Source organism: Camelus bactrianus, chromosome 9 (assembly GCF_048773025.1).
Source record: "Camelus bactrianus isolate YW-2024 breed Bactrian camel chromosome 9, ASM4877302v1, whole genome shotgun sequence".
NCBI classification, from domain to species: Eukaryota; Metazoa; Chordata; class Mammalia; order Artiodactyla; family Camelidae; genus Camelus; species Camelus bactrianus.
The window spans coordinates 11,191,879-11,216,848 of record NC_133547.1 but is presented as its reverse complement, the minus strand read 5'-3'; the positions used below and the strand labels follow the sequence as shown (position 1 = coordinate 11,216,848).

Genomic DNA, 24,970 nt, shown 5'->3' with positions numbered 1-24,970 from the left:
GGATCATGGAGTCAGCACCTGATGCCAGGTGTTGACTTGCTTTAATTTTGGACGCAGGGCTGCCTCTTGATGCCCAGAATCCTTGCTGGAGCCTCAAAGCGAGGTCAGGATGGGTGTCACAGAACTGCCTGTCTCTGGTTGAAAACCAGAGCTGCATTTCAGTAGAACTTTCCACAGAATTGGAGGAGAGTAACTCATGATCTCAGTTGGCAGAGGGACTGGCTGGGGCTTAGGAAATAGTAATAACCACAGATATGATCCCCAGAAAATCCCAGTTGTCACAAGGGTCAGAATTCACAGAGGGCTCCATTGGGTCCCTACCTTGATCCTTAGGGAAGCCCGCTAGGGTTGATTGTATCATTTCCAGTATTATTGTTATTATTATGATTAATATGACTGATGTTTCCCATTACATATATGGGTATCCTGGGGACTGGAAACAGAGTGGGCATGTGGGACCGCTGTCTCTCCTGCTCTGCTCTCATTTCTCCTTCCTGGGGCTGGGTTTCCCCCCAGTGGAAAGGGAGTATTTGGGAAGAGAACATTGTATTTGAGGGTGTGTGAAATCCCCTTTAGGGGTGATTCTTGCTTTGTCAGGGCTGCTGTTGACAGGCAGAGGGAACTCCAGCGTCAGGAAGAGAGAAGGGCCCTGGGATGCTGAAAAGTGGGAGCTGTCCTTCCTTCACCGACACGCTTCCTTAATGATGACGGTTACCCTTGGCAAGCACTAACTGTGAAGATTAAGGGTATGGCTGCATGATCTTACTGAATCCTTATAACAGTGGGGCTGGTTCATTATCAGCTTCATTTTGCAGTTGAGAAAACCGAGGTGCTATAAAGCCACTTGCTGGGGGTCACATAGGTATTAAGTGAGGGAGCTGGGATTTTGAACCCTCCTTCCCTCTTCTTCCATTGACTGGCCCAGCCCACCCTGGGGGCCAAGTGGAGGTCAAGCTGATTAGTGGGTGGATGCTGAGATTGGTATCAGCATTGGACACAGGGATTGCATTAGCATGCCCTACTGTCATGTTGGCATCGCGCTTGCCCTCAGGGTAGACGCTAGAATTGAAAATAAGTTGACACTGAACTCGATACCAGGAAAACAGTCATAGAACCACCTCTGGTGTCAAGAGGGCTCTAAGAGTAGGCACAGGTGGCCGTTGGCAGTGCCTTCAGGAGGGCATGAGGGTGGCACTCATTTAGGCTCTAAGGTTGGTCCCAGCAGCCTCTGACATGAGCCCCGTGTGGGTGCTGAGACTGGTCCTAGGTGGGCCTGAGGGGTGCCACAGATGGGCACCGGGCAGGCTCCGACAGTTGGACAGCCCTGCTCAGGTGCCACCTTTAAACTTGAATGAGGCCAGGTGAGTGAGGTTGGCACTCCCAGGGCTGGCATCTTGCTCAAAGTTTTCCAGGCGGCTGAGCTCTGAGTCCTGTTGGGAGGGGACAAAGGGCAGAGAACAAAACAGAGAGATAAAAGTTGTTTGTTGGTTTTGGAGCCAGAAGAGAAGAGGAGGATTACTACAGGCTTGGCAGGTATCAGCCCCCCTAATCCTGATCAGCAGCTCGCACCTGGGCTGGCTGGAAGCCCGGCCCCTCCTCTTCCCGCTTCTTCCCCGACAGGGAGGGAGCTAGAAATTTGGGGAGTTTGTTTTTTAATGAGGTGGACACCAGGAAGAGCATTGAGTGTTCAGACAGGTTGCTGGGAGCTGGGTGGGGAAGGGGGTGAGGGGATAAGACCAGGAGAAGCACCTGGGACAGAGAGGTCAAGGGTATTTGGCTTTACTGATGATCCTGCAACATGGAACGAGAGGTCAGTGCCAGTCATCACATGCCTTATCTCCTAGGGGCAGGACACGTGCCAGCATATGGTGGCCTGGGTCTCGGCTTCTAGGGTATCCAGTGGTGAACCCAGGAAAATCCTTTTCCCTCTCTGGGGCTCAGTTTCCTTCTCTGGACAATGGAACAGTGGTTAGGAGCAAGATTAAGACATGGATTGGAATCCCTTACCCCTTTTTTGTTGTGTGACCTTGAACAGGTAACCTCACCACTCTGAACCATATGGGCCCAATGACAGTAGTCCGTTTTGGGGAGGAGTCAATAGGTTAATGCACATGAAGGCCATGGCAATATAAGCACTCAATAAATATTAGCTGTTCTTATCATTAATCAGAGGGATGAAGGCAATGGATAAAAGTTTCTCTAAACATGGTATAAAGTTCCAAAATGTTTCCTTTGGAAAAGGAGGAAGAGAGAAAACGTTTCGGGGGAATGTCCCACCCCATTCTCTCCTCAGTACAGCCTGGCCTTACCCTCTACAGCTGTGCTTAGGAAATTGATATTCTAGGTGCCTCCTGCAGGGATGGTAGTTTAGGCAATAACTGATGATGGGTGGGTCAGGATTAGATCCTCTGGAACCTGCCCATCCATCCCATTCTCTCTCCTTCCCCTCATCTCTGACTTTCTGTGTGTCTTGCTCTTTCTCCTTCCCTGCAAGTCAGCCAGCCCTTCAACCCTCTTGTGTGTTTCTAATCTCTTTATGTTTGCACCATCTTGCCCAATGAGTTCTCCTAGATGCCTCTGTCTTGTTTCTTCTTATTTATACATCTGCATACGTGTGTCCTTCTGGCTGCATGTTTCGTGTGTCTGTGCGTGTGCATGTATGTTTCAGCAGGTCGGTGTTGAATTCATGCATCTCTGTGGAGGGTGTGTCTGTACATAAGTGAGTATCCAGACCTGTGTATGGCTGTACGGGCACACCTGTGTGAGTACATGATGGAACGTGCACGTATACATTGCCAGTGCGCCCGAATGCATGCCAATCTTTGCGTCTGTCTGCGGATAACATTAGTACGTGCTTTCGGGATATGTCTGCTGGGGGATATTTACATGTGTGTCTCTGGGTCCAACCTGATATGTGACTATGTATTCACACCTGTGTGTATGCGTGTACAACTCACGACTGTATATGAGTGCATGGGTGTTTTTGTGTATACGTTCTGGTATAGCATGTAGGCACATGAGCCATGTCGTAAACACTGGAATGTCTGAAATCTGCTGTGTTTGTATTCCAACAGCCCTGGCCCTGCCCCATTTCCCTTCTTAAAAAAAGCAAAAAGTTACCTTATTCTTCAGGGTATTACTTCTTTCAGTTTTCAAGGGTCATACTAAGTAGAAAAAGCCTCCATAGGACAGGTGTGTCCTGAGAGCATTCTGAGGTAGGTCACTCCCACTGGATCAGCTTCTCAGAAAATTCTTTTTCCCACGGTATTATCCCCAGGCTCCTAAGCCATTTAAAAGAGTCAGTGTTCACTGAACCCACTACTCCATGCCAGACTGTGTTGGGTGATGCTGAGGACATGGAGGTGACCAAGACAGCCCTGGGACCTGCCCTCATGGAGCTGTCACTCTAGAGGGGAGACAGACCAGTCACCAGACAATGACAGTTTAGAATGGATGGTGCTGGGATGAGAAGGCACAGGCAGAGGGCTCAAGGCTAGCAGAGGGGTCAGGGTCAAGATGAAGGGCACAGGCAGAGAGGTCAGGGCTGGGAATGAGAAGGAACAGACAGAAGGGTCAGAGCTGGGATTGGAGAGGCATAGGTGTCTATGGGAGTCCAGAAATGGCACCTGATTCAGCCTTGTAGATTCAGGGTGAGCCACTAGAGGGTTCAGTAGGGAGTTTTCCATGGAAGGATAGAGTTGGGAGGGAGAGTTCCAGGCCGAGGAACCTGAGGCCAGTGGATTATGGTTGAGCTGTTAGAGCATGGAGATCTGGGGCCATGTTCACTGATGAGTCTGGAGCTGTGAGCAGGAGCTAGATCTGGTGAACCATTTGGGACTTGGTGGGGAGTTTCAGGACTGTCCTGAAACAATGGGGAGCCACAAAAGGGCTTTAAGCGGGGAACAAAATGGTCAGATTTGTGCTTCAGAAAGATTCATCAGATTTTTGGTGACAAGACTAGAGGCCAAGAGATGAGGAAGTGACTTCTATAGGCGACCAAGTGAGAGAAGATAGGACCATGAGGATGGGGAGAGACGGTGGGCTGGAGAAAGATATGAAACATATGGAAGGAAGAACTGTTTCTTACTTGGTTATATGTTGGCCCTGTGGGGGTAAGTGTGAGGGAGGAGTTGGGGAGAGAGGGGGGTGCTGTTTACTGGTTTGGGGACACAGATCAGAAACAGGTTGAGACAGGAGGTAATGAACTCAACTTTGGACATGTTGGCAAACCAGGCATAGTTCCTGCTCTTAGACTCTTGGGAGGGCAGACCTGGATCAATTAAAATCCTCAATGATCTTATTAGTATTAATTAATAATTATTAGTAATAAATTACTACCTAGGGTTGAGGATTGAGAAGGCCTCATAGAGGAGGCATCATTTGAATTTGGTCTTGTGGGATGAGTTCACAGGTAAGGGAAGAGAGGAGGGCAGTCCAGGCAGAGAGAGCTACACAGGCTAGGTCTTAGACACTCGAGATGGATGGGACAGAACCGATATATTTGACAGCATCACCCCCTGCTCCCTCTGCCAACCTCGTCAGTCAACTCTCTATTCTCTACCCACAAGCCTGACCCAAAACTCTCAGGAAAAACCCGATTCATGCCCGTAAGTGTGCCTGAAATCTATGACCCTGTCCAGATGAAAATCTTTCTCAAGAAATTAAAGTGAAATTGACCTAACATAAAATGAACCCTTTACAGCAAAGCGTTCAGCGGCATCTGGCACATTCAGTGTTGGGAAAGCACCGTCTCTAACTAGTTCCAGCTCATTTCCAAATGAGAATCCTAAGTGAGCCTTCTTGTTTTAAATTTAAATACTATGCAATAATGATATCATTCATCAAACTTACCATCTTACTGTGTGAAGCTTTTTATGAGTGTGATCATATTGAAGTCCTCCTAGCAAGCCTATGAGGTTGGTTTTTTTCACCTCCATTTTGCACCTGAGTTAAGCTTACTTACTTAAAGCCCACCCAAAGGGTTGGAAGTGAGTTGCTTTGGGTTTCACAGCCAATAAAGGTAGAGCCTGGACATGGCTTTGTGTGACTAAATTTCATGCTCTTTGCCACTTGGCTCTGGACTGCCAAGCCCCAACTTTTTCACTTTATGAGTCATCAGAAAACTGCCCCTGGTAATCCCTGTAGTTTTTGAAAAACTTCCCTGTAAGCCTGAAACAAAACATTCCAAAATATTAAATATACATACATACATACATATATATATATATATATATATATATATATATATATAATCTCTTACTAGGAGGGAGACTTGACCTTCTGTCATTTTTGCATTCTTTGGAACATTGACCAAAGACCTGGTCAACCAGTGTTACTGCCCAGGCTATTGGCAGCAGATGGTGAGTGAGCCAGGAGAACAAGAGGTCAGGGAGTGAAATGTTTGTGTTTCAGATTTCAGTGACGACAGGATTAGGACAGGGCTGGTGGGAGTGTTGACTGAAACAGAGTGAAGAAGAAAGTCAAGGTTCTTTTTGATTATTTGGCCAGCTCATGCCCATGGCCACTGAAGGAACTCCTTCCCAGAGGAATCTTGGGTCTTAGAGTAGAGAGAGGGGGAAAGGTTTGCTAGATGACAGGGATGAAGGGGACAGACTCAAAAAAGAAAGGATTTTTATAAGTGGGTGGAGGGGGTCATACTCTAGAAGTGCTCTGAGGAGTTTCTGATTCGGTAACAGCTGAGTAATTCCTATTGGGTCAAAATAACAACTATAACCTCAGAATAAGACATTTAAAACCCAATTCCCTGAAATCACTGGAGAGGGAATAAAAGCACGCAGGTACTGAAGGGAGCTGGAGGAAGAGAATTTCCTGTTTAATAGAGATTTTAGCCTGAAGGCAGGCCCTGGATGGGGCCATGCACGTGGCTAAAACCCAGATAGAAACATTGGAGATTTTCTGACTTGAAGAACCAGAGGACAGAGTTTAGGATGATAACAGCACCTGATGGTAGTGGTGGTAGAATCTCAAAAAAGGGAGCGACAGAGAGTGGGACATCCAAATTCCACGTATAAACTCTGTCCAAATTTTTGACCGATGAACTATTTATGTGCTGGAAAACTCCAAGTTGTGCCAGCTAAGGCAAAAAGAACTGACGGGAGACTACTGCTCCATGAAAACAAAAGAAACCAATATCCTTCAACAGAACATAACAGAATCCAGAGATTCTATGATGTATCACTGCAATATCCAGAATAAAATCCAAAATTACTAGGTACCTGAAGATACAGGAAAATATGACCATACTCAAGAGAAAAGACAACTGGTGGAGAACAACCCTAACATGACCCTAATGTTGGAATTTAGCAGACAGAGTTTTAAAAGCACCTATGATGTCTATGCTCAAGGATGTCAAAATGGTATTGAGAAGCGAGAGGTACTGACCCTAATTCTGACCCTAGGTCTCACTGAAAGTGATTAAATGAATAACCTTCATTGGAGAAAGTGCTAGAGAAAGCTGTGCTCTTGAGAGGAGAGCCTATTCAGAGTAGGACTAAGAAATGGAGAGAAAATTTGGGCAAGTGGTTCACTTATTAAACAGCTAGTAATAGAACACCTGTTAGAGTGGCCAAGATGGCAGAGTAGGAAGACCCCAAAAACACCACCTCCCATAGGCACACCAAAATTGCAATGATTTGCAGAGCACCTACTGATCAGAAAGACCTGAAGACTAGCAGAAAAGATCTTCTACAACCAGCTGTAAAGAAAGAACCACAATGAGATGGGTAGGAAGGGTAGAGATGCAGTGTGGTCAAGACCCACACCCCCAATTGGTCATCCCACAAATGGGAAGATAATTAAAGTGGCAGAGGTTCTCCCAAAGGATTGAGGGGTTCCAAACCCCACACTGGGCTTCCCAGCCAGGGGGTCCTGCACCAGGAAGTTCAGCCCCCAGGACGTTTGGCTTTTTAAGACCAGTGGTGGTTACTTTCGGGAGAGCCAGAGGGCTGTGGGAAATAGAGACTCCACTTTAAAGGGCACACACAGAATCTCACATGTTTTGAGACCCAGGGCAGAAGCAGTCATTTGAAAGGAGCCTTGACCAGACCCACCCCCTGCTGATCTTGGAGAGCTTCCCAGGGAGGCAGGAGGCAACTGCAGCTCACCTTGGGGATGTAGACACTGGTGGCAGCTATTTATGGGACACTGGTGCTGGCAAGTGACATTTTGGAATCCTCCCTCTAGCTTATGAGTGCTGGGACCTGGCCCTGCCCACCAGCCTGTTGACATCAGTGCTGGGACACTCTCAGGTCAAGCAGCTAGCTGGGCAGGGATACAGCCCCACCCACCATTAGGCTGGTGATCTTAGAACCCCCTGAGTCCCCAGCTGCCCTAGGACACGGCCTTACCCACCAAAAGGCCAACAACAGCTATGGGACACACCAGACCCTGCATCCAGCCATGTCAGGAACTGGCCTAACCCACAAGCAGGCTAACAGTAGATCTGGGAACTCTGGCTCTGCAACCAGCCAACCCAGAACCCAGCTTTGCCCACCAGTGGACCAACACTAGCCCCAGGTCCACCTAGGGCTCCACAGCCAGCTGCTTCACGATCTGGCAAGACCAGCCAGCAAGTGGCAGCCTCTGCATGAAGTAAAGCCTGACAACCAACCAGAATGGGGCTGGCGGTGCCTACCAGACCACCCACAGTAGTCAGTCTACCAGGACAGAAGGGCCCAGGCCACTCTGAGGGGCCGCCTTCAGAGCACCCAGCTCTGGTGACCAGTGGGGAGTGCACTGCTAGGATCCACAGGATGTCTCCTACAAAAAGCCACTTGTCCAAGGTCAGGAAACATAACCAACCTACTAGATACATAGAAATAAAAACAGCAAAACAGGCAAAATGAGGTGACAGAGGAACATGTTCCAAATGAAGGAACAAGATAAAACCCCAGAAGAACTAAGTAAAGTGGAAACAGGCAATCCACCGAATAAAGAGTTCAAGGTAGTGATCACAAAGATGGTCAAAGAACATGAGAGAAGAATGGATGAACAAACTGAGAAGTTTAACAAAGAGTTAGGAAATACAAATAAGAATTGAACAGAGCTAAAGAAAACAGTAACTGAAATAAAAAATACACTAGAAGGAATAAAAAGTAGATTAGGTGATATAGAGAAATGGGTCAGTGAGCTGAAAGACAGTAGTGGAAAGCACAGAAGCTGGATAGGAAAAAAAAAAAAAGAATAAGAAGAAAGGAGGACAGTTTAAGAGACCTCTGGGACCACATCAAGCATACTAACACTCACATTATAATGGTCCCAGAAGGAGAAGAGAGAAAGAAAGGGGCAGAGAACATATTTGAAGGCATGATAGATGAAAACTTCCCTGATCTGGGAAAAGAAATAGACATTTAACTCCAGGAAGCACAGAGAGTCCCAAACAGAATCAACCCAAAGACAACCACACAAAGGCACATTATAATTAAAAATCAAAAGTAAGAAGAGAATATGAAAAGCAGCAAGGGAAAAGCAACGAGTCACATACAAGGGAACCCCCATAAGGCTATCCGCTGACTTTTAAGCAAAAACTCTGCAAGCCAGAAGGGAATGGCTTGATATATTAAAAGTAATGAAAGGGAAAAACCTACAACCAAGAATACTCTACCTGGCAAAGATCTCGTTCCTATCTGATGGAGAGGTCAAAAGTTTTACAGAGAAGCAAAAGTTAAAAGTGTTTAGCATTACCAAACCAGCTTTGTAAGAAACGCTAAAGATACTTCCCTAAGAGAAAAAGGAAAGATCATGACTAGAAACATGAAATTATGAATGGAAAAAGCTCATCTGTAAAGGCAAAGGCAAGTATACAGTAAAGGTAGTAAATCAACCTTGTAAAAGCTCGTAGGAAGGTTAAAAGACAAAAGTAGTGAAAGCATCTTTATGCACAATAAGCAGTGAAGGGTACACAAAACAGTCAGATGTCAAATATGATGTCTGAATCAGCAGTCATGAGGAGAGGAGAGTAAAAATTCAGGGTTGTTCAAATGCATTTGATATTAAGAGATCAAAAACTTTAATCATATTTTATATCATATGATTATATATATGATATAATATGATTAAAGTTTTTGATCTCTTAAATTAAGAATTAAGCCCACCATTGCCATATATATACCTCAACAGTAATATCTAAATAAGAGCACACCACAAAAAGCAATGGAATACTACTCAGCCATAAAAAAGAATAAAATAATGCCATTTGCAGCAACATGGAAGACCTAGAGATTATCATTCTAAGTGAAGTAAGCCAGAAAGACAAAGAAAAATGCCATATAATATCACTCATATGTGGAACCAAAAAAAAAAAAAGGACACTAAGAACTCATCTACAAAACAGAAACCGACTTGCAGACATAGTAAACAGACTTACGGTTACTGGGGAAAGGGGATGGGAAGGGATAAATTTGGGAGTTTGAGATTTACAAATGTTAGCCACTATGTATAAAAATAGATCTTAAATAAGTTTCTTCTGTATAGCACAGGGAACTATGTTCAATATCTTGTAATAATGTTTAATGAAAAAGAATATGAAAGTGAATATATGTATGTATGTGCATGACTGGGACATTGTGCTGTACACCAGAAATTGACACAGTGTAACTGACTGTACTTCAGTTAAAAAAAAAAAAAAGGGTATACCATAAAAAGAACATGTAATCTTTAGAATAGTCAAAAGAACAGGACTTTAAAATAACCTTTGTAAATTAAAGCACAGTTGATAAAACTGTCTTAAGATAGTTTCAGAATAGCTAGTCTAGTTACTGTCTCAAGTTTCAGACTGAGGCTGGTTGATAGAAAAGTGACTTTAAATAATGAAATTGAATTCTATGGAAATTCTCTATGGGGCAGCAGTTAAAAAAAAAATTCTCAGATTTAGTATGTCCTACAGATATTTGGCACCTTTGCGAAATTCACCCCTGCTACCACCATGACAGAGACAAAGAAAACAAAACCCTCTGTTCTGTATATATCAATTGTCACATGTTCAAATATACCTTATCTACTTGGAAAACTTCTTTCAAACACAAGTTTGTCTCGCAAACACCAGCCCTTATGTTCATCAGCATCTCAGTGGAAATAAGCTAAGTCATGAGCCATGGCCAAAGTTTCTGTTGTTTTTTTTTTAAAGCTGCCCAGTTTGTGATACTTTGATAGGTACCTAGGGCTACCAGCCCTAGGAAGCTATTACATCCATCAACAGATGAATAGATAACCAAAATATGGTATAGCCATACAATGGAATTTTATTCGCCCATAAAAAGGAATAAAGTACTGATACATACAACCACTAGCAGGAACCTTGAAAACACTGTGCCTGGTGAAAGAAGCCAGTCACAAAGGACCACATGTTGTATGACTCCATTTAAGTGAAAGTCAGGAACAGAGAATCCACAGAGGCTGAACATAGATTAGTTGTTGCTTAGGGTGGAGAGTTGGGTGATGAGTTAAGGGAGTGACATCTAGAAAGTCTGAGGCTTATTTTTGAACAAAGTGATGAAAATGTTCTAAAATTGACTGCAGTGATGGTTGCCCCTATCTATGAAGGTATCAAAAACCATTTTGTTCTACACTTTGAGTGGGGGAATTTTATGACATGTGAGTTATATCTCAATCAACTTTTTTTAAAAGATCAAAAAAAAAAAAAAAAAAAAAGAAAAGAAAAGAAATCCAAATACCCATAGTAAAGACAATGTCCTCTCTGACTTGTATATCCTGATTGGCTCGTCCTAACAGTGACCGTATAAAGACAATTGATTCACCAATTTCTGAGAAAGAATTCAGTCCAAGGAAATGAAAGGGATATCGATTTCTCAAACCTGTCTCATACCACCTGGTGTCACCCCAAACCCCCGGGCTCCTCTTCTTGCATCGTAATCTTCAACCGTATCCTGTCCTTCCATCAAGGCTCTGGCCACCCTGGGCTGTCACTGTCCAGAGATCAGTCAGTCTTCCTCTCTGGACCGTTTGAGCCCCTTGTGGTCAGTGAATGACTCCATTCTAGTCACCAGTAGGTCATCAGGTCCTCCCACAGGGCCCCATTAAAATAGGGACGTGTGTTGAACAACTCCAGCCTTATAGCCCTCGGAATTTCTAGGAAATTTCTAATCGACTCGCCTTATCAATAAGGTCAAGGCTCTTTTGAGGGTCTAGAGCTCTTCCATGCTTTACCCAGGGAAAATCCAGCCATTCTCTGCCCTGCCTTATGGATTAGACTTGTATACCAGGTAATTTGAGCAAGGTTTTTCACAGCTAAGCATGCTAGATGACTACTGGACTTAGAGTGGTGCCTGTAACTCTGATGCGCTGTGTTCACAAAAAGCTTTACTGATATATGTTTGTGACGGTGGCAGGCACAGGGATGTGCTGCTAAGATCTCCCTTCAAGGGAGAACTTGCCATTCAGCCTCAGGAGTGCCGTCAGCTGACAGCCTCATCTTGCAGCAGCATCCACGTCCTTCCGGTAACTAAGAGGAATCGGAGACAAGGCTTGACCATTTCTAGCCCAATGTGCGACATGCCTAATAGCAGTCTTCACTTCAGATGGGGCTGTGAGTCAGCTATCTTTCCAAGTCTCTCACTGCCCAATTTTTCTTCCTCCCTTCTTTCCTTTCATGGGTATCAGATCTGTATCCTGGTCTGAAGACTTTTCCTGACCCATCCTCTTCCATCCTTCACACACATTACCCCCCAGTAAAAGGACACCCTCCCAGCTCTGTCTGAGCCTCTGCTTCCCAGAAGACCCAACACACATTTTGTCCCTCATAGCATTTGTTGTTTATCACATACCCAGTCTCAAAATTCCCTTCCAGTTTTGGAAAAGCCCCTGTTGAGTGACTCCTCATCAGGGGAAAGGCTTTGCCTCCCACCACAGCAGCTGAAGGGGTGCCATGACTTCTTCCTCACCACACTCTGAGCCCTAAAGTTTTAACATCGAATAATGGCTGGGCTAACTGGGTCCATCCTGCTGGGAACTTTGAACCTGGCTTGAGGAAGTGACACAAAAATGCAGGGGCAGTTAGGAAGTCGTCCACAGTGGCTACGATGGGTCAAGGCTTCCAAGACAGTAGTGTTAATTCCCCGGGGGTTGGGTGGGGTGGCAGTGGTGGCAGCAGCCCCTAGTTGGGTGGTTCTGCCCATTATCTTGGCTAATGTTCTCCAGGCACAACTCTTTTCCCCTCAATCATATTCTTAGCCTGGTTTTCCAGAATTCCCACTCATTTTGAGAGCTAATCAATCATCTTCAGGCATCAGGGTTCTGCTGAGCCAACATCACTGCTTGTTGAAGCTTCCTAATTGGTCCTTGCTTTTGTTCTCAGTCCCTCAGTTTATTCATCATACAACAGCTTGTGTGAGCCTTTAAAAACATGTCAATACACGTCACCCTATGTTCACCAACCTCCATTGCACTCAAGTCCTCACCAAGGCCCACAAGATCCCACACAATCTGGCCCTTTAACCCTCTGCGCTCATCTCATTTACACCTACACTCTTCCTTCCTCCTCCACTTCAGCCACACATCTCTCCCTGTGGATTCTTGAGTGCACACACAGCCTTGTCTTACAATTCTGCTCTTCTTTTAAAAAAATTAATGGAGGTACTGAGGATTGAACCCAGGACCTTGTGCATGCTAAGCACGTGCTCTATCACTGAGCTATTCCCCTCTTCTCTCTGCTCTTTTAATTGTTCTGCCAGGAACACTCCCTTCCCGGATATCTGCACAGCTCGCTCCTCACTGCCTTGTGAAACCACCCATGCCACCAATTTCAAATTCCAGTTCTGGAATTCCCTATCCCGTCTCCCTACTTTGTTTTTCTAATGCACTGTATCATTGATTGATTGATTCTTCGTGGTCTATCTTCCCCACTAGAATGTAAGTTCCACGAGGGCAGGAGTTTCGTCTCTCTTGTTCACCTGAAGAGCGTGCCCACACATGTTGGGTATTTGAAAAACATTCATTGAATAAAATAAACAGGAAGGAGGGCTTTAATCAGCTGAGCAAGTTGAAGGAGTTTAGAAATGGAATGACAGCGCTGTGGGCGATTTAACTATGCCTCAGAATGGATGGGAGAGTGTTTGGAACTGGGAGTTCTGATAAGAACAACCAGGAAACCAGGTTTAGAAAGTGAGATGAAGGGGAGGAAGAGGCAATGAGCCCAGCAAGGTGGTGGAGGTGTTACAAGGAAGGCCCAACCGGTGGGAAACCCCTGGTGATGAGCAGGAGGAAAGGATCAGTAAAGATAAAGGAGTTGAAAAGACTGTTTTATGACTTTGCTTTTGTTGCAGTGCTTACTGATGTCACACAAATACGCCATAAACTTACTATTCGCAGCAGTCTTGAGCTCTTTGCTGCCTTTTTGAGAGTGGTGAATATGAGAATCAAAGAGAAAGCATTGTGACTCGGATTTTGGTCATTATCAGTGAAAAGACAAGGGAACAACATACAGACATGGAATCTACAACAAGAATTTGGTACAGACAGAAACCTAACTGGAGGTGGACAAATGAACGTAAAAATCTGCAAGCTTTTACCAAAGTCTTGGACGAGACATTGCTTTTCTATTGGATGTAGAGAAGATAGACAGCTCTATATTTTGGGGTGACCCCTGCTGACCTGTGGTCCCATGACAGTGTAAGAGTGCCTTTTCTTAGGGCTGTTGTGTGAGTTTAGGGAGAGGAGATGGGTGCGCCTGTGCACGTGGGCAGATTCCTTCCAGCGATTCCTTCTGCGCCCAGTAGGGGCGCTCAGCGGGCCATGAGGCAGAGCTCATAGGTCGGAGGGATGTTGCCAAAGCCCGAGACCTTGGGGGTGATATCGATGTCAGCGGGTGGCACCAGCGAGCGTAGGGAGAAGTTCTGAAGGATGGAGGTGAAGTAGAGAAAGAGTTCCATGCGAGCCATGGCCTCACCCAGGCAGATGCGCTTTCCTGTGGGCACAGGGGAGGGCGGGAGGGAGGGTTACACCTGCACCGGATAATGGGGGCATGGGGAGTGCTCTGGCCTCACCACGCCTCCGAGCCTCAGCTCTTTCCTCAGCATCTCTGGGATCGGGATAATAGCCACTGTTTAGGGTTATTATAAAGATACAGTGAATTTCTACAGTTGGTGTTCTGCTAAGAACTGCCACTTATGGGGCTCAATACATGGAAACGACTTCCCTGATGGCTTGAATTCCATCAGATTCTAAGATGGAATGGTTCTAAAGGATCTGCGAATTTGAAGACTGTTCAAGTTCTTAAAGGTTTTCGAAACGCCTTCTGGATGCCAGACATGGTGATAAAAAAAGTGTTTACTGTTTGTCAGTCACCTTTCTAATGGTTTGGAGAGATTAATCTCCATTTTACAGCTGAAGCAACTCAACCATGGCCCCACCGTTTGTAAATGGTGAAGTGGGGTCCTGTTTCCTAATCACTGCACTGTCTCCAGATTCAAAGTGGCTTATACTTAAAATACAATTGTTCCAAGATATTATGAGTCACAAAGCTACTGTTCATTGGGCAGATCCTCCCTGCTGTCTGTTTTTGTCCTGCCTGCAAACTAAGACTCTTTGAACATTTTTAAGTGGTTGAAAAAAATCAGAAGAAACATAAGCTTTTGTAACATGCGAAAATTAAACAAAATTCAAATTTTAGTATCTATAGTTTTTATGGCATCACAGACATGCTCATTTATTTACGAATGTCTATGGTTGCTTTTGTAGTACAATGGCGGTGAGTAATTCAGACTGCATAGTTCAGACAGAGACCATATGACCAGCAAAACTTAAAATATATTCCATTTGGTCCTTAGAAAAAGTTTGCCGAGCTCTGTTTAGTGCTATTCTTCTAATGATCAGAGTCAGTGGTTCTAATATTCCATGATTCTGGCATTCTGGGATTCTGGGATTCTAGGATTTTATGATTCTATGAAATAGCACTGAATTTCCCATTCACACCTGAATGTCAAATACAGATCAATGGTTGGAGGACATTTCTAGCATGTTCCTGGGGTGGGGGTAGGGAAACTCAGATCATAAACACCTACCAGAAGAAAAAGGCACAAAGGCTTCATTCTTCTTGAAGCGGCCCTGCTCATCCAGGAAGTGTTGGGGATAGAAGGCATCTGGGTAGCGGAAGTATTTGGGGTCTTTGAGGACCGAGCCAAGCAGAGGGAACACATCAGTGCCCTGGGGTGAAGATGGGGGCAGTTAGGAGAAATCAGTGCTGGAGTGTGAAGTGTGGAGTACAGTAGGGAACCAGGAGAAGAGAAGGATACAGGGGAAGGAGGGGTGACAATGAAGGTGCAGCCCCACCTTGGGCAGAAGGTAGCCTCGGAAATGAGTGTCCCGGATGACATTATGGGGGACACCCATGGGCACGATGTCTGTCAGTCTCTGTATCTCATGGATCACGGCGTCTGTGTAGGGCATCTTGACCCGGTCATCTACACTTGGGATCCGGTGCGGTCCAATCACCTGGTCAATCTCTTCATGGATCTTGGCTGGAAGAGACCAGAAAACATAACAGACAATGACAGAGGAGATGTTTTTGGAGGCCAGGGTTGGGCCATGGGATTTTACCTTTAGCACCTGTGGACCCTGAGGGAGCAGGCCATGTGTGTTTGGATTGTCTCTTAATTCTTAACACTTGCCATGTTAGTGGGGCTAATAAATCCTCATCAGACCATTGGGAGACACGCAACCCAGAGACTTGAATGTTAGCTGGGACGTTTGATCTTTATCTTGAAAACCCTGAGGAACCACGGAAGGCTGATGGTGAGGACAGTGTCCTGGTCCCAGCTGGGCTTTCAGGATGGGAAAGAGGCACGATCGATAACGAAGACAGGACTGAAGCCAATGACAGCAATTATGTGACAGTGACTAAGAACACTACTGGTGCACTTACTCCTCTCTGCACTTCCCAGATGAATGATCTTGCGAAAAATGACTTTACCTTCTGAACCTCCGTTTCTTCATCTTCAAAATGTCTAATAAGCTCATAGAGTTATGAAATTTACATAAAATCCAGTGTGCAAGTAGCTAGGTCAGTGCTTAGCACACAGAAGGCGTCCTTTAAATATCTGATGATTTAGGTTAGTAAAAGACAACTCAGTGAAGGAAAGACTAGATGAGCTGGAGTGGAAACAAGTTAAGTCTCTCCCATCATCTGTAACAAGAGAAATTTGTTGGCTTGTTTTCAACTGCCTTAGAAGGGAGAGGGGCCAAAATTGGGGATTTTCCTTAAGCGAGTAATGAGTTCCTCATTTACTGGAGTTACCCAACTAGACCAGATGGCAATTTATTGGAGATGGATTCTATTTGATTCTGGCACTCCAGCTGGCTAAATAACGGCCATCAGAGATATCCACCTCTTAATCCCTGGAACCTGTGAATGCTACATGACCAAGGGCACTTTGCAGATATAATTCAGTTAAGGATTTTGAGATGGGAAGATTATCCAGGATAATCCAGGTTGGCTCTAAATGTACTCACAAGTGTCTGTATAAGAAGGAGGCAGGAGGGTCAGAGTCAGAGAAGGAGATGTGACAATGGAAGCAATGAGATACTAAGTCTCTGGTAATTTGTTATAGCAGCCGTAAGAAGCCAATACAGGCACCAAGCACAAGATTAAATTAAATGGCCTGCCAAGCCAGAGATCCTGAGATTCCAAATTGTGAAGAGTCTAAAGCTGTGGGGTGTAAATTTTCAAGATTATGTCTTCTTTCCCATTGGGAATGAGAGTTACCAGGTAAGCAGCTCAGGTGCACACTCACCTTCCACCTCAGGATGCTTCATCATTAGCAGCATTCCATAGCGCAGTGTAGAGCTCACAGTCTCGGTGCCGGCGAAGAAGAGGTTGAGAGTGGTGAGGACCAAGTTCTTGAGGTTGAATTCCGTGTGGGGATTACTTTTATCCTGAAAATGAGAAGGATAATGAAGAGAAACACCCTCCTCTGTCTTTACCTTATGTTCTCTCTGTGTAGAGGGTAGGCCTTAGGGAAAACACAACAGATGGGAAAACTAGGTGAGTATGTGGGAGAAGAAACAGCCAGAGCAAAGGCCCTGAGGCAGAAGTGCTCCTGGTGTGCCAGAGGAACAACAAAGAGGAAGCCAGTGTAGTTGGAGTATAGTGAAAAATGGGGAGGATGGGGGAGAAGAAAGTAGAGATTGCCTTGACGGAATTGAAAGTTCTAGAAAAGTTTCTTCTGTATAGCACAGGGAATTGTGTTCAATATCTTGCAATAACTTTTACAAAAAAGAATATGAAAATGAATATATGTATGTATGTGCATGACTGGGACAGTGTGCTGTGCACCAGAAACTGATGCACTGTAACTGACTGAACTTCAATTAAAAAAAAAAAAGAAAAGAAAGTTCTAGAATATTAGGGGACATAATTTTAAACTGCTAAGTACAGAGGGTCTATAAAATACAAATTTTGCAGAAATAAGAAATATAGAAAAATACAATTTTCTAAATTTCTAAAATTGTGAGACTCTATGATACAGAGATACTAAGCTTCTAAATTTTTATATCTCCAAGACTTTAAAAAAAATTTTTTGTGGGGTGAGGTAATTAGGGGATTGAACCCTCCTGCACGCTAAGCATGTGCTCTACCACTTAAGCTATATTCTCCCCTCCACATCTCCAAGGCTTTACGCTCTAAACTTGGAGTTTACTTTTTAAATTTTTTATTCGGGGGGAAAGGTAATTAGGTTTACTTATTTATTTTTAGAGGAGGTACTGGGGATTGAACCCAGGACCTTGTGTATGCAAAGCATGCACTCTACCACTGAGCTACAGCCTCTCCCACTAAAGTTGGAGTTTAAAGTCTGGAAATATAAAAAGCTTTTGAGTAAAAAACTCAAAAATTTAGACTATAAATGTCTAAGCTCCTCAGATTCTAAGTAGAAGATTCATCCTACTTTTCTACAGTTGTAAGTCTCTGGCACACATGATTAGAAAGGTGTTAAGAATTTAAGTTTCCATGTTCCTAGAATTTTTTGATTCAAAGTTTAAGAGTTTAAGAGTTTATGCCTTTATAGTTTCTATATCTCGTCTATAAATAAAAGTAAACCATGTGAAAGAATGCTTGCTCTTTTGTCACCAACATGTTTACAGAAGAGTTTAAGGTTGCAGATGCTAGGGGTTGAGGCCATGAGAGGAAAGGGTTGGGAAAGGAGAGGAGGTACCTGGTGCATCTTGATGAGGAAGCAGTCGATAAAGTCCCGTGGGTTTTGAGGATCAAGGGATGCTTCGTTGATCTTGACCCTAGATGCAATGAAGTCCTTGAGCTCCTCTACCAAGTAATAGATGCGATTGTGTCTTCCTGGCAAATATTGCATGATTCCAGAGTACATGTCATAGAGCTGGAGGGGATAAGCAGAGCAGGGCTGTCAGCAATGGGCCCTGGAGGCCAGCAGGGGCTGGGTCTGGAGTCAGATAGCTGGGCTCAACATCCAGCACTGGGTCTGAGAATTGGAGGAGGCTCTTTGCTTCTTGGAGACTCAGGGCATTTCAATACTTGCCTCCCAGGACTGTGGGGAGGATTAAGTGAGGTATAGGCAGGGGCTTAGTTAGCTGAGGTGGGGGGGTGGGCAGGGAGGTGGCGGGTGGCACCTGGGCCCAGGGTGTGCTCATCTCAATGAAACTCTCATTGATCATCTGCAGCAGCTTCAGGAACTGCTTGTCCTCATAGTCAAAGCGGCTTCCGAAGACAACAGAACTGATGACGTTGGAGACAGTGCGGCTCAGGAAGAAGGTGGGTTCGATGGGGGTACCTGGGTGATGGAAATTGTCTTTGTTGGGGGCCATGCTTAGGAACATGGGATGTGAAATCATTCAGTCGCAGATAGGAATCCTGGCTCAACTGCTTAATAGCATTGGTTGGTTACTTCATTTTTGGGTTTTTAATCTAGCTTTCCTAATTTGCAAGTTAATTTAGTAGCCACTTCATTGGCTCATGAAAATTCAATGTAATTATCCATGTAAAATGCTTAGCACCTTGCCTGGCATGTAGTAAACACCCAAGAAATGCTGATTGAGCTTAATCATTATTTTTTGTTATTAGTATTTAATTGTTTGTACTGGAGACTCACAGATTTGGGAAAGAAGTGGTAAAGGGCACATTAAAACAAACAAAAAAAAGGATGGCTGGATTCTGTCTACCTCTATGATTGAGCTATTAAGAAAATCCTTCCCTTGGTCTCAGTTGCACCATCTGTAGAACAGGACACCAGTCAGGTCAGTGGATCTGGGGACAATTTCTCAAGGACAATGCATATATTCACACATATGCAGTTTTGCATATAAGTTTCTGGGGGTACATGGACATTTGAGTCTTTGTGCAGACCATTTAGCCTCCAGGGAGCCCAGAGGAGGAATCTTTAATTTAGATTTCTGTATCTAATCTATTCATCTCTGTATTTCTCTACCTCTGTGTCTTTTTTCTCTAAACCCCAGCCTTTCCAGACCTTATTTTTGTGTGGGCAATGGATTCCTTTAAAAATATAATGAAATGGTATAGAGTTTCAGATTTGCACGATAGAAAAGTAGTTCTAAAGAACTGTTTCTCAGCATTGTGAATATATGTAACACTACTGAACGGTACACTTAGAAATAGTGTTTCCCAAAATTACGTGTTTTTGTATGTGTATGTGTGAATATCTACCCAGCTAGGTAGAAGACAGGTAGGTAGGTAGACCGATGTAATAAAATTTAAATCTTGTCACCAGAAAAAGGCAGAAACTCACATATTGCCCAAGTGATATCAGGAGCTCAAAAACTCCTGCAGATCCATTGATTAAATCTTCTGGTCAAGTGGTTTCTAAGGATCTTTCATGTTAACTTTTTTTGTTTTTAAGTTAAGAATTATGTTTTATTCTGCAGACTTTCTGAGAACTTCAAGCCCAGGAGACAGCTTCTCAGCTCAGAGGGACTGCTCTCCATGTTAACTTTTAACATGAAACCTGGCTGGAAACCTCAATAAATCTTTAATCTTTTTCATCCTCTCCCATCTCAAAGCTTTCTCCCACCAAGGCCCATCTTCTCACGACTGAGCGCTCCACAGCAACCCAGTCCCCTTGTAGCCCACCCCCTTGCATCCCCCATACCCTTGGTCTTGCGTAATTCTTCTAGGAGAAAGCCAGCCTCCTCCTGGATCCGCTCCTCAATGCTCCGCTTTCCCATCCCGAAGTCCCGAAGAATGGTCAGGGAGAAGCGTCGGAGAATCCTCCATCGTTCTCCGTTAGCCAGAGCTACACCTGCCAGAGTCTCAGTGTCAGGCTCCTGTCTCCTCTCCTTTTTGTGCCCAACTGTGTGCTGGACTGGGAAGGTGCTAGAACGTGGCATCTGTAGACTCTGCTTTTGAGGAAGCCCCTTCAACCTCCCAGGCTTAGTGGGGAGACTAAAGTTCCATCCCTAGAGGACCCTCAAAAACAGTCCAGGACTGAGGTGAAGGACAGGGAATCAGGCTAGTGATGACTGGGGGAGATCAAGGAGCATTTCTTACAGGATAGAGACCTAGCACTGGACAAATCACTGGATAGATGCATGGGAACATGGAGGGAGCTATAGACAGAATGGCACATAGAGAGCCCTGGAATGGGGACATGCCTATTTTCTCCATACTACTTGGATTCTCTAGAAGATCACATCTGTACCTCAATATATCTAAACAAAAGGACTTACCAGGCAGTAAGAAGTATTTAGAAATTCCTGGATGTGCGTGGATAGGTGAATTAATGTTTGGAAGTTTAATGAAATAATTTTGGCAGATTAATGAATGGGAGGAAGAGTTTATGACTAGAATGACTGGTGGTTGGGTGGATGAAAAATTTAAAGAATGGGCAAAGGGTTAATGGATGGATGGTCTGAGATGGATGGATAAATCATTGGAAGGAACATGGATGACTGAAATATTAATGGGTGGATAAATGATGGAAGGATAAATGGATGATGGAATGATGGATAGATGGGTAAACAGAAAGTTACTTGATAGCTGTATAGATAAATTGGATGGAAAATATTTGTATAGAAAGTCTGATTAATGAATGGATTTTTTGGTGGATGTATGGATCAATGGAAAAATGGATGGATGGAAGGGAAAGTATAAGGATGGAAGTATCAAAAAAATAGTGTGAGGCTGCTTGGAATTGAAGGATGTGGGCAGTTAGAGATGGATGAATAGGTAACATTAGAAAGGTGTCTGTCTGAATGGAGGAGGTAGAGACCAATGAATTGGGTGTAAGTGTATGTTTAGGAAAATAAGAAGTAAGGTTGGCTGTGAGGGCTTGAGTGAGTGCACAATGTCACTAATCCATTAAAAATAAGAACACAAGTTACACAGAAGATACTCTGGAGTCAGATGGTTTAGGTTTGAAATAAAATGGTTCTACCACTTACTGTTATAACCTAAACTTTCTCATCCTCAACTTCCTCATTTGCAAAATTAGTAGGGCATTAATAGCTCTCTCAAAGGAGTCACTGCGATAATTCATTTAGAGTACTTACCAAAGAAGCTGGATAGGACTTAGGAAGAGCATTACACCATGTGATTACATTTTGTTTTTATTGCTGATGTTACCTACCATAACCTTGGAAGTTTCGCTCTATTGAAGCCAATTCTCCACGGCCACTGAACTCATCTGCTCGGTCTACCAGGGCCTCCTTCACTGCTTCATGTCCACACAAAACAACTACTGGCCGGGGACCCATGTACACGGTGAAGACTGGACCATATTTCTCCCTGAGCTGGAAGTGAAGGAAGACATAAGAGGAGGGGGCTGATTTGCGTACCAAGTAACAACCAATTGAGGATTTTAGGGGATGGAGATTTCAAGGAGATAAAAATGCAGAAATAACAGTTAAGGTGAGTCCTGGGCTGGGAAAGACTATTGAGAAAAAGATACAGAAGTCTTGACTTCTGTGATCCTGGGCAAATTCCCCCAACACCTCCACAAGCCTTGGTTTCCACGTCTGTAAAATGATGGACCTAGATGAGATGGAACTCCAAGATCCATGCTTCTCCCTCTGAAATGCTAAATTTCTAGAATCATAAGATTTCATGATACTGAGTCTCAAAGTTTGAAGACCAACAGAGTGCAAGAGTTCTGTGTTTAAAGATAGAAAATACTTTCCTTCCAAAGTCTTGAGATTTTGAGAGTCTTAAGTTCCAATGTGCTAGGAGTCTGCGTTTCCAAGACTTTAAGATTCTGGAATTCCAGAAATCTACGGCTCATAAAGTCTGTGTTTCCAAGAGTCTGTGTTTTAGAAGTCAGAAAGTCCTACATGATCTGTTTAGAGAATTAGTTGCTTCCAGCTCTGCGAGAGGAGTAGACAGACTCACCTTCATGAAAGACTGAAAAGTGGCATCAGTACGAACTTGCAACAGGTTCCCCAGGAAAGGTATCGGTGTGGGACCAGGGGGTAGCTTTCCCCCCTTGCTGATCCGTTTCCAGGCGATGAGGATGAGGAGACAAGACAAGCAGAGTGCCAGAAAGATGGTGAAGGCCCCTCCCAGCTCCATGGTGCCAGGTGGAGGGGTGGTATCCAGGGCACCAGATCCTGCCTAAATACCTTCTGGGAAATCAGCTGTGCAGAAATCTGAACACCCTGGGATTCAAGGTTTCCGGGTATGGATACCATCAGGGAAGAGATTGCTTTGTCTGGGGGGTGGTTATATAACCTATAATCTCCCACCTGAATAAAGGTGGATTAAATTCACCCAGGGAAATCCACTCGGGTCATTCTCCTTTCTTCGTGTTTCCAGTCCTTCGGTTCTCCCTCAGCTCAGCCTCTGGTTCAACATGTCTGGTAGGACGTGGGAAGCAGACGAACAACATGTTTAGGCTATTTCAGTAAGGAATCAGAAAACCTGAGTTCAAATTTCAGTTCCAATTTTTTTTTTCTTCATTGGGCAAATCACCCAGCCCTCCTGGCCCCAGCTTCTCTGTCTGTAGAGAGGATAACCACACTCTTTTAGAAAGTCTTGATAGAGAACAGGGGTGGCTTCTCTCTCTTTACCGGGTCTTAATTAATCAGTTAAAAAAAATAAAGTCAGGAAAATGAAGATTTAGAATAGCAAAAGAAATAACTCCATTGAAAGGGCTTAATCCAACATGTTCTATTGTTTTTACTGAGGATAATATTAAATAGTAACAACCAGAAATTGCCTATATTGGTTTATCAGAACTTTTCGTGTGTGTGTGTGTGTGTGTGCACACATTCATTTTCAAAGTCTAAGATGCAGGGACCACCTCTGAGTTCCAATCTAGAAGGCCACCTCTAGAGACACGGGCTAGTGATTGCTCTCTGTAATCATCTAAATAAATGGTTTTCAACCCTTTTTGTACCAAATATTTGTAAGTCTTCTTTACTGACCTGAAACAAAATTCCTGGGTATTACATCTTACCTATACATGTTATTAAATGAGATCCAAAGCCCTTCTCATGCATCTGGATTCTCAGACTTGGAAAACGAATCCCTTAAGGAGCCCGCAGTTCTGGAACACGGCTTGGCTGTCTAGCCCGAGCCCATGTCCAGAAGTGGCAGGAATTCTGGGGAAACCGAGCGACTCACACAGCATCACCTTCTGGATCTCGGATCTGCTGCTAGACTGTCCTTCATGGAGTAAAGTCAGCTCTCGGCTGCCTCCTTCTTTTGCCTCTTTCTTCCATTCTAACCTCCTCCGAACACACAAACTTATACCCAATCAGAATGTCTCTTAATTATCTGTGATGGTGGTGGCTGTGAGTCTGGTCTTCCCATTCAGCCAGGAAATGAAAGAGAAAGCATTCTTAGAACAGCCCCTCTCACCATCCCACTCTGTTGTCTTCTTTTCTGGTTAAGTAGACGGGAGGCTAGCTAGAATTGAATTTTTTTTTTTTTCTAGGGAGGCAAGTTAGGTGAGCCTGGGAGATCCTCATGCACAGTCTAAGGAGACCTGTTATAATAAGGAGGTGTTTTATGGTATGGTTCCAAGAGCGAGCTAAACAGCCTCCACCAGGTGGCATTATTCTAAGATTCTGTGGTTCGCCAAATCTGTTGTTCTAAAGTTTGAGGATTCCAGACTTCTATCATTTTAAGCTCCCAGTGCTCTGTGGATTCTTCCAGCCGGCAGCGGAGGATCAACTTTAGGAAAAGGAGGCGCTGTGGGGAGCGGGGCAGGATGACCTTTCACCTCCCCCTGGATAGTTTCAGTGGGAGCAGGAAGGTACAGCCAGTGCACAGCTGTCGCTCTCAGTTCCAGAAAGCAAAACAAGACAAAACAAAAACAAAAACAAAACTTGGAGAATCTTAGAAACTGAATTCTAGAAGTTGAGTTTGGCATGGGGTCACTCTCCTATCAAAGGGTGAAAAGGATAGTGAATGGAGGTTCTGGATTTCTTTTCTCCTGCTAAGAAAAATTATCCCAAACATGGAAATTTTTAAAAAGTAATTATGACTTTATATAAAACAAACAATAAGGTCCTACTTTATAGCACAGGGAACTATATTCAATATCCTGTAATAAACCATAATGGAAACACATATGAAAAACAATATATATATTGAATACTTGAATCACTTTGTTACATACCAGAAACTAATACAACATTGTAAATCGATTGTACTTCAGTTAAAAAAAGTAATTATGGGACTTTTTCATGTGAAGCTAAGCATATTTCCCAACAGGCACATTTAACGATAATCCCATTTCAAAATAGAATGTAATTTCCTTTACACAATTGATCAGATCTAAGCATTTTACAATCCCATAAAACTAACTCATGGTGATGATCCTTCCTGTTTGTTAGAGAAGGTGACCTTCCCCCTAAAATGAAAAAAAAAAAAAAAAAGCAGTAAATTAGACATTAACCAGTTTTGTAGTTAGCTCAGCATTTCTTTTCCCCCCACTTTTTTTTCTCTTTATTTACTATAAAAATCCTAGTGTTTCATTTATCTTTTGGACTAGTTTTCTTTACACTTGATTCCCTCAGT

At 43.9% G+C, this 24,970-nt stretch overlaps 1 protein-coding gene and 1 long non-coding RNA gene across 2 annotated transcripts in view; one reads left to right on the top strand and one right to left on the bottom strand.

Annotated features, from left to right (window-relative positions):
- The first annotated feature begins 1,470 nt into the window (after positions 1-1,470).
- LOC141578590 (uncharacterized) overlaps positions 1,471-24,970 on the top strand; it is a 32,054-nt gene continuing 8,554 nt past the window's right edge. The window contains exons 1-2 of the long non-coding RNA XR_012509013.1: positions 1,471-1,533; positions 18,661-18,751. This is a non-coding gene — a long non-coding RNA (uncharacterized LOC141578590). The remainder of the gene's footprint in view (positions 1,534-18,660; positions 18,752-24,970) is intronic.
- LOC105062873 (cytochrome P450 2G1) lies at positions 12,814-24,246 on the bottom strand. Its single transcript, XM_010947288.3, has 9 exons — positions 22,337-24,246; positions 21,579-21,741; positions 20,103-20,252; positions 18,610-18,770; positions 18,183-18,359; positions 16,764-16,905; positions 15,304-15,491; positions 15,036-15,177; positions 12,814-13,939 (listed from the first exon to the last, which is right to left on the bottom strand). Exons 1-9 carry the CDS (start codon positions 22,514-22,516, stop codon positions 13,758-13,760), a joined length of 1,485 nt encoding a protein of 494 aa, XP_010945590.1. The 5' UTR covers positions 22,517-24,246; the 3' UTR covers positions 12,814-13,757.

Excerpts from the sequence above, each read along its gene's own strand:
- LOC105062873 (XM_010947288.3), bottom strand. The coding sequence starts at position 22,516 with ATGGAGCTGGGAGGGGCCTTCACCATCTTTCTGGCACTCTGCTTGTCT. Across the intron at positions 16,906-18,182 it reads TCCTCATCAAGATGCACCAG|GATAAAAGTAATCCCCACAC; the intron begins GTACCTCCTCTC and ends TCTCATTTTCAG. Across the intron at positions 13,940-15,035 it reads CTTTGTGCCTTTTTCTTCTG|GAAAGCGCATCTGCCTGGGT; the intron begins GTAGGTGTTTAT and ends CTGTGCCCACAG.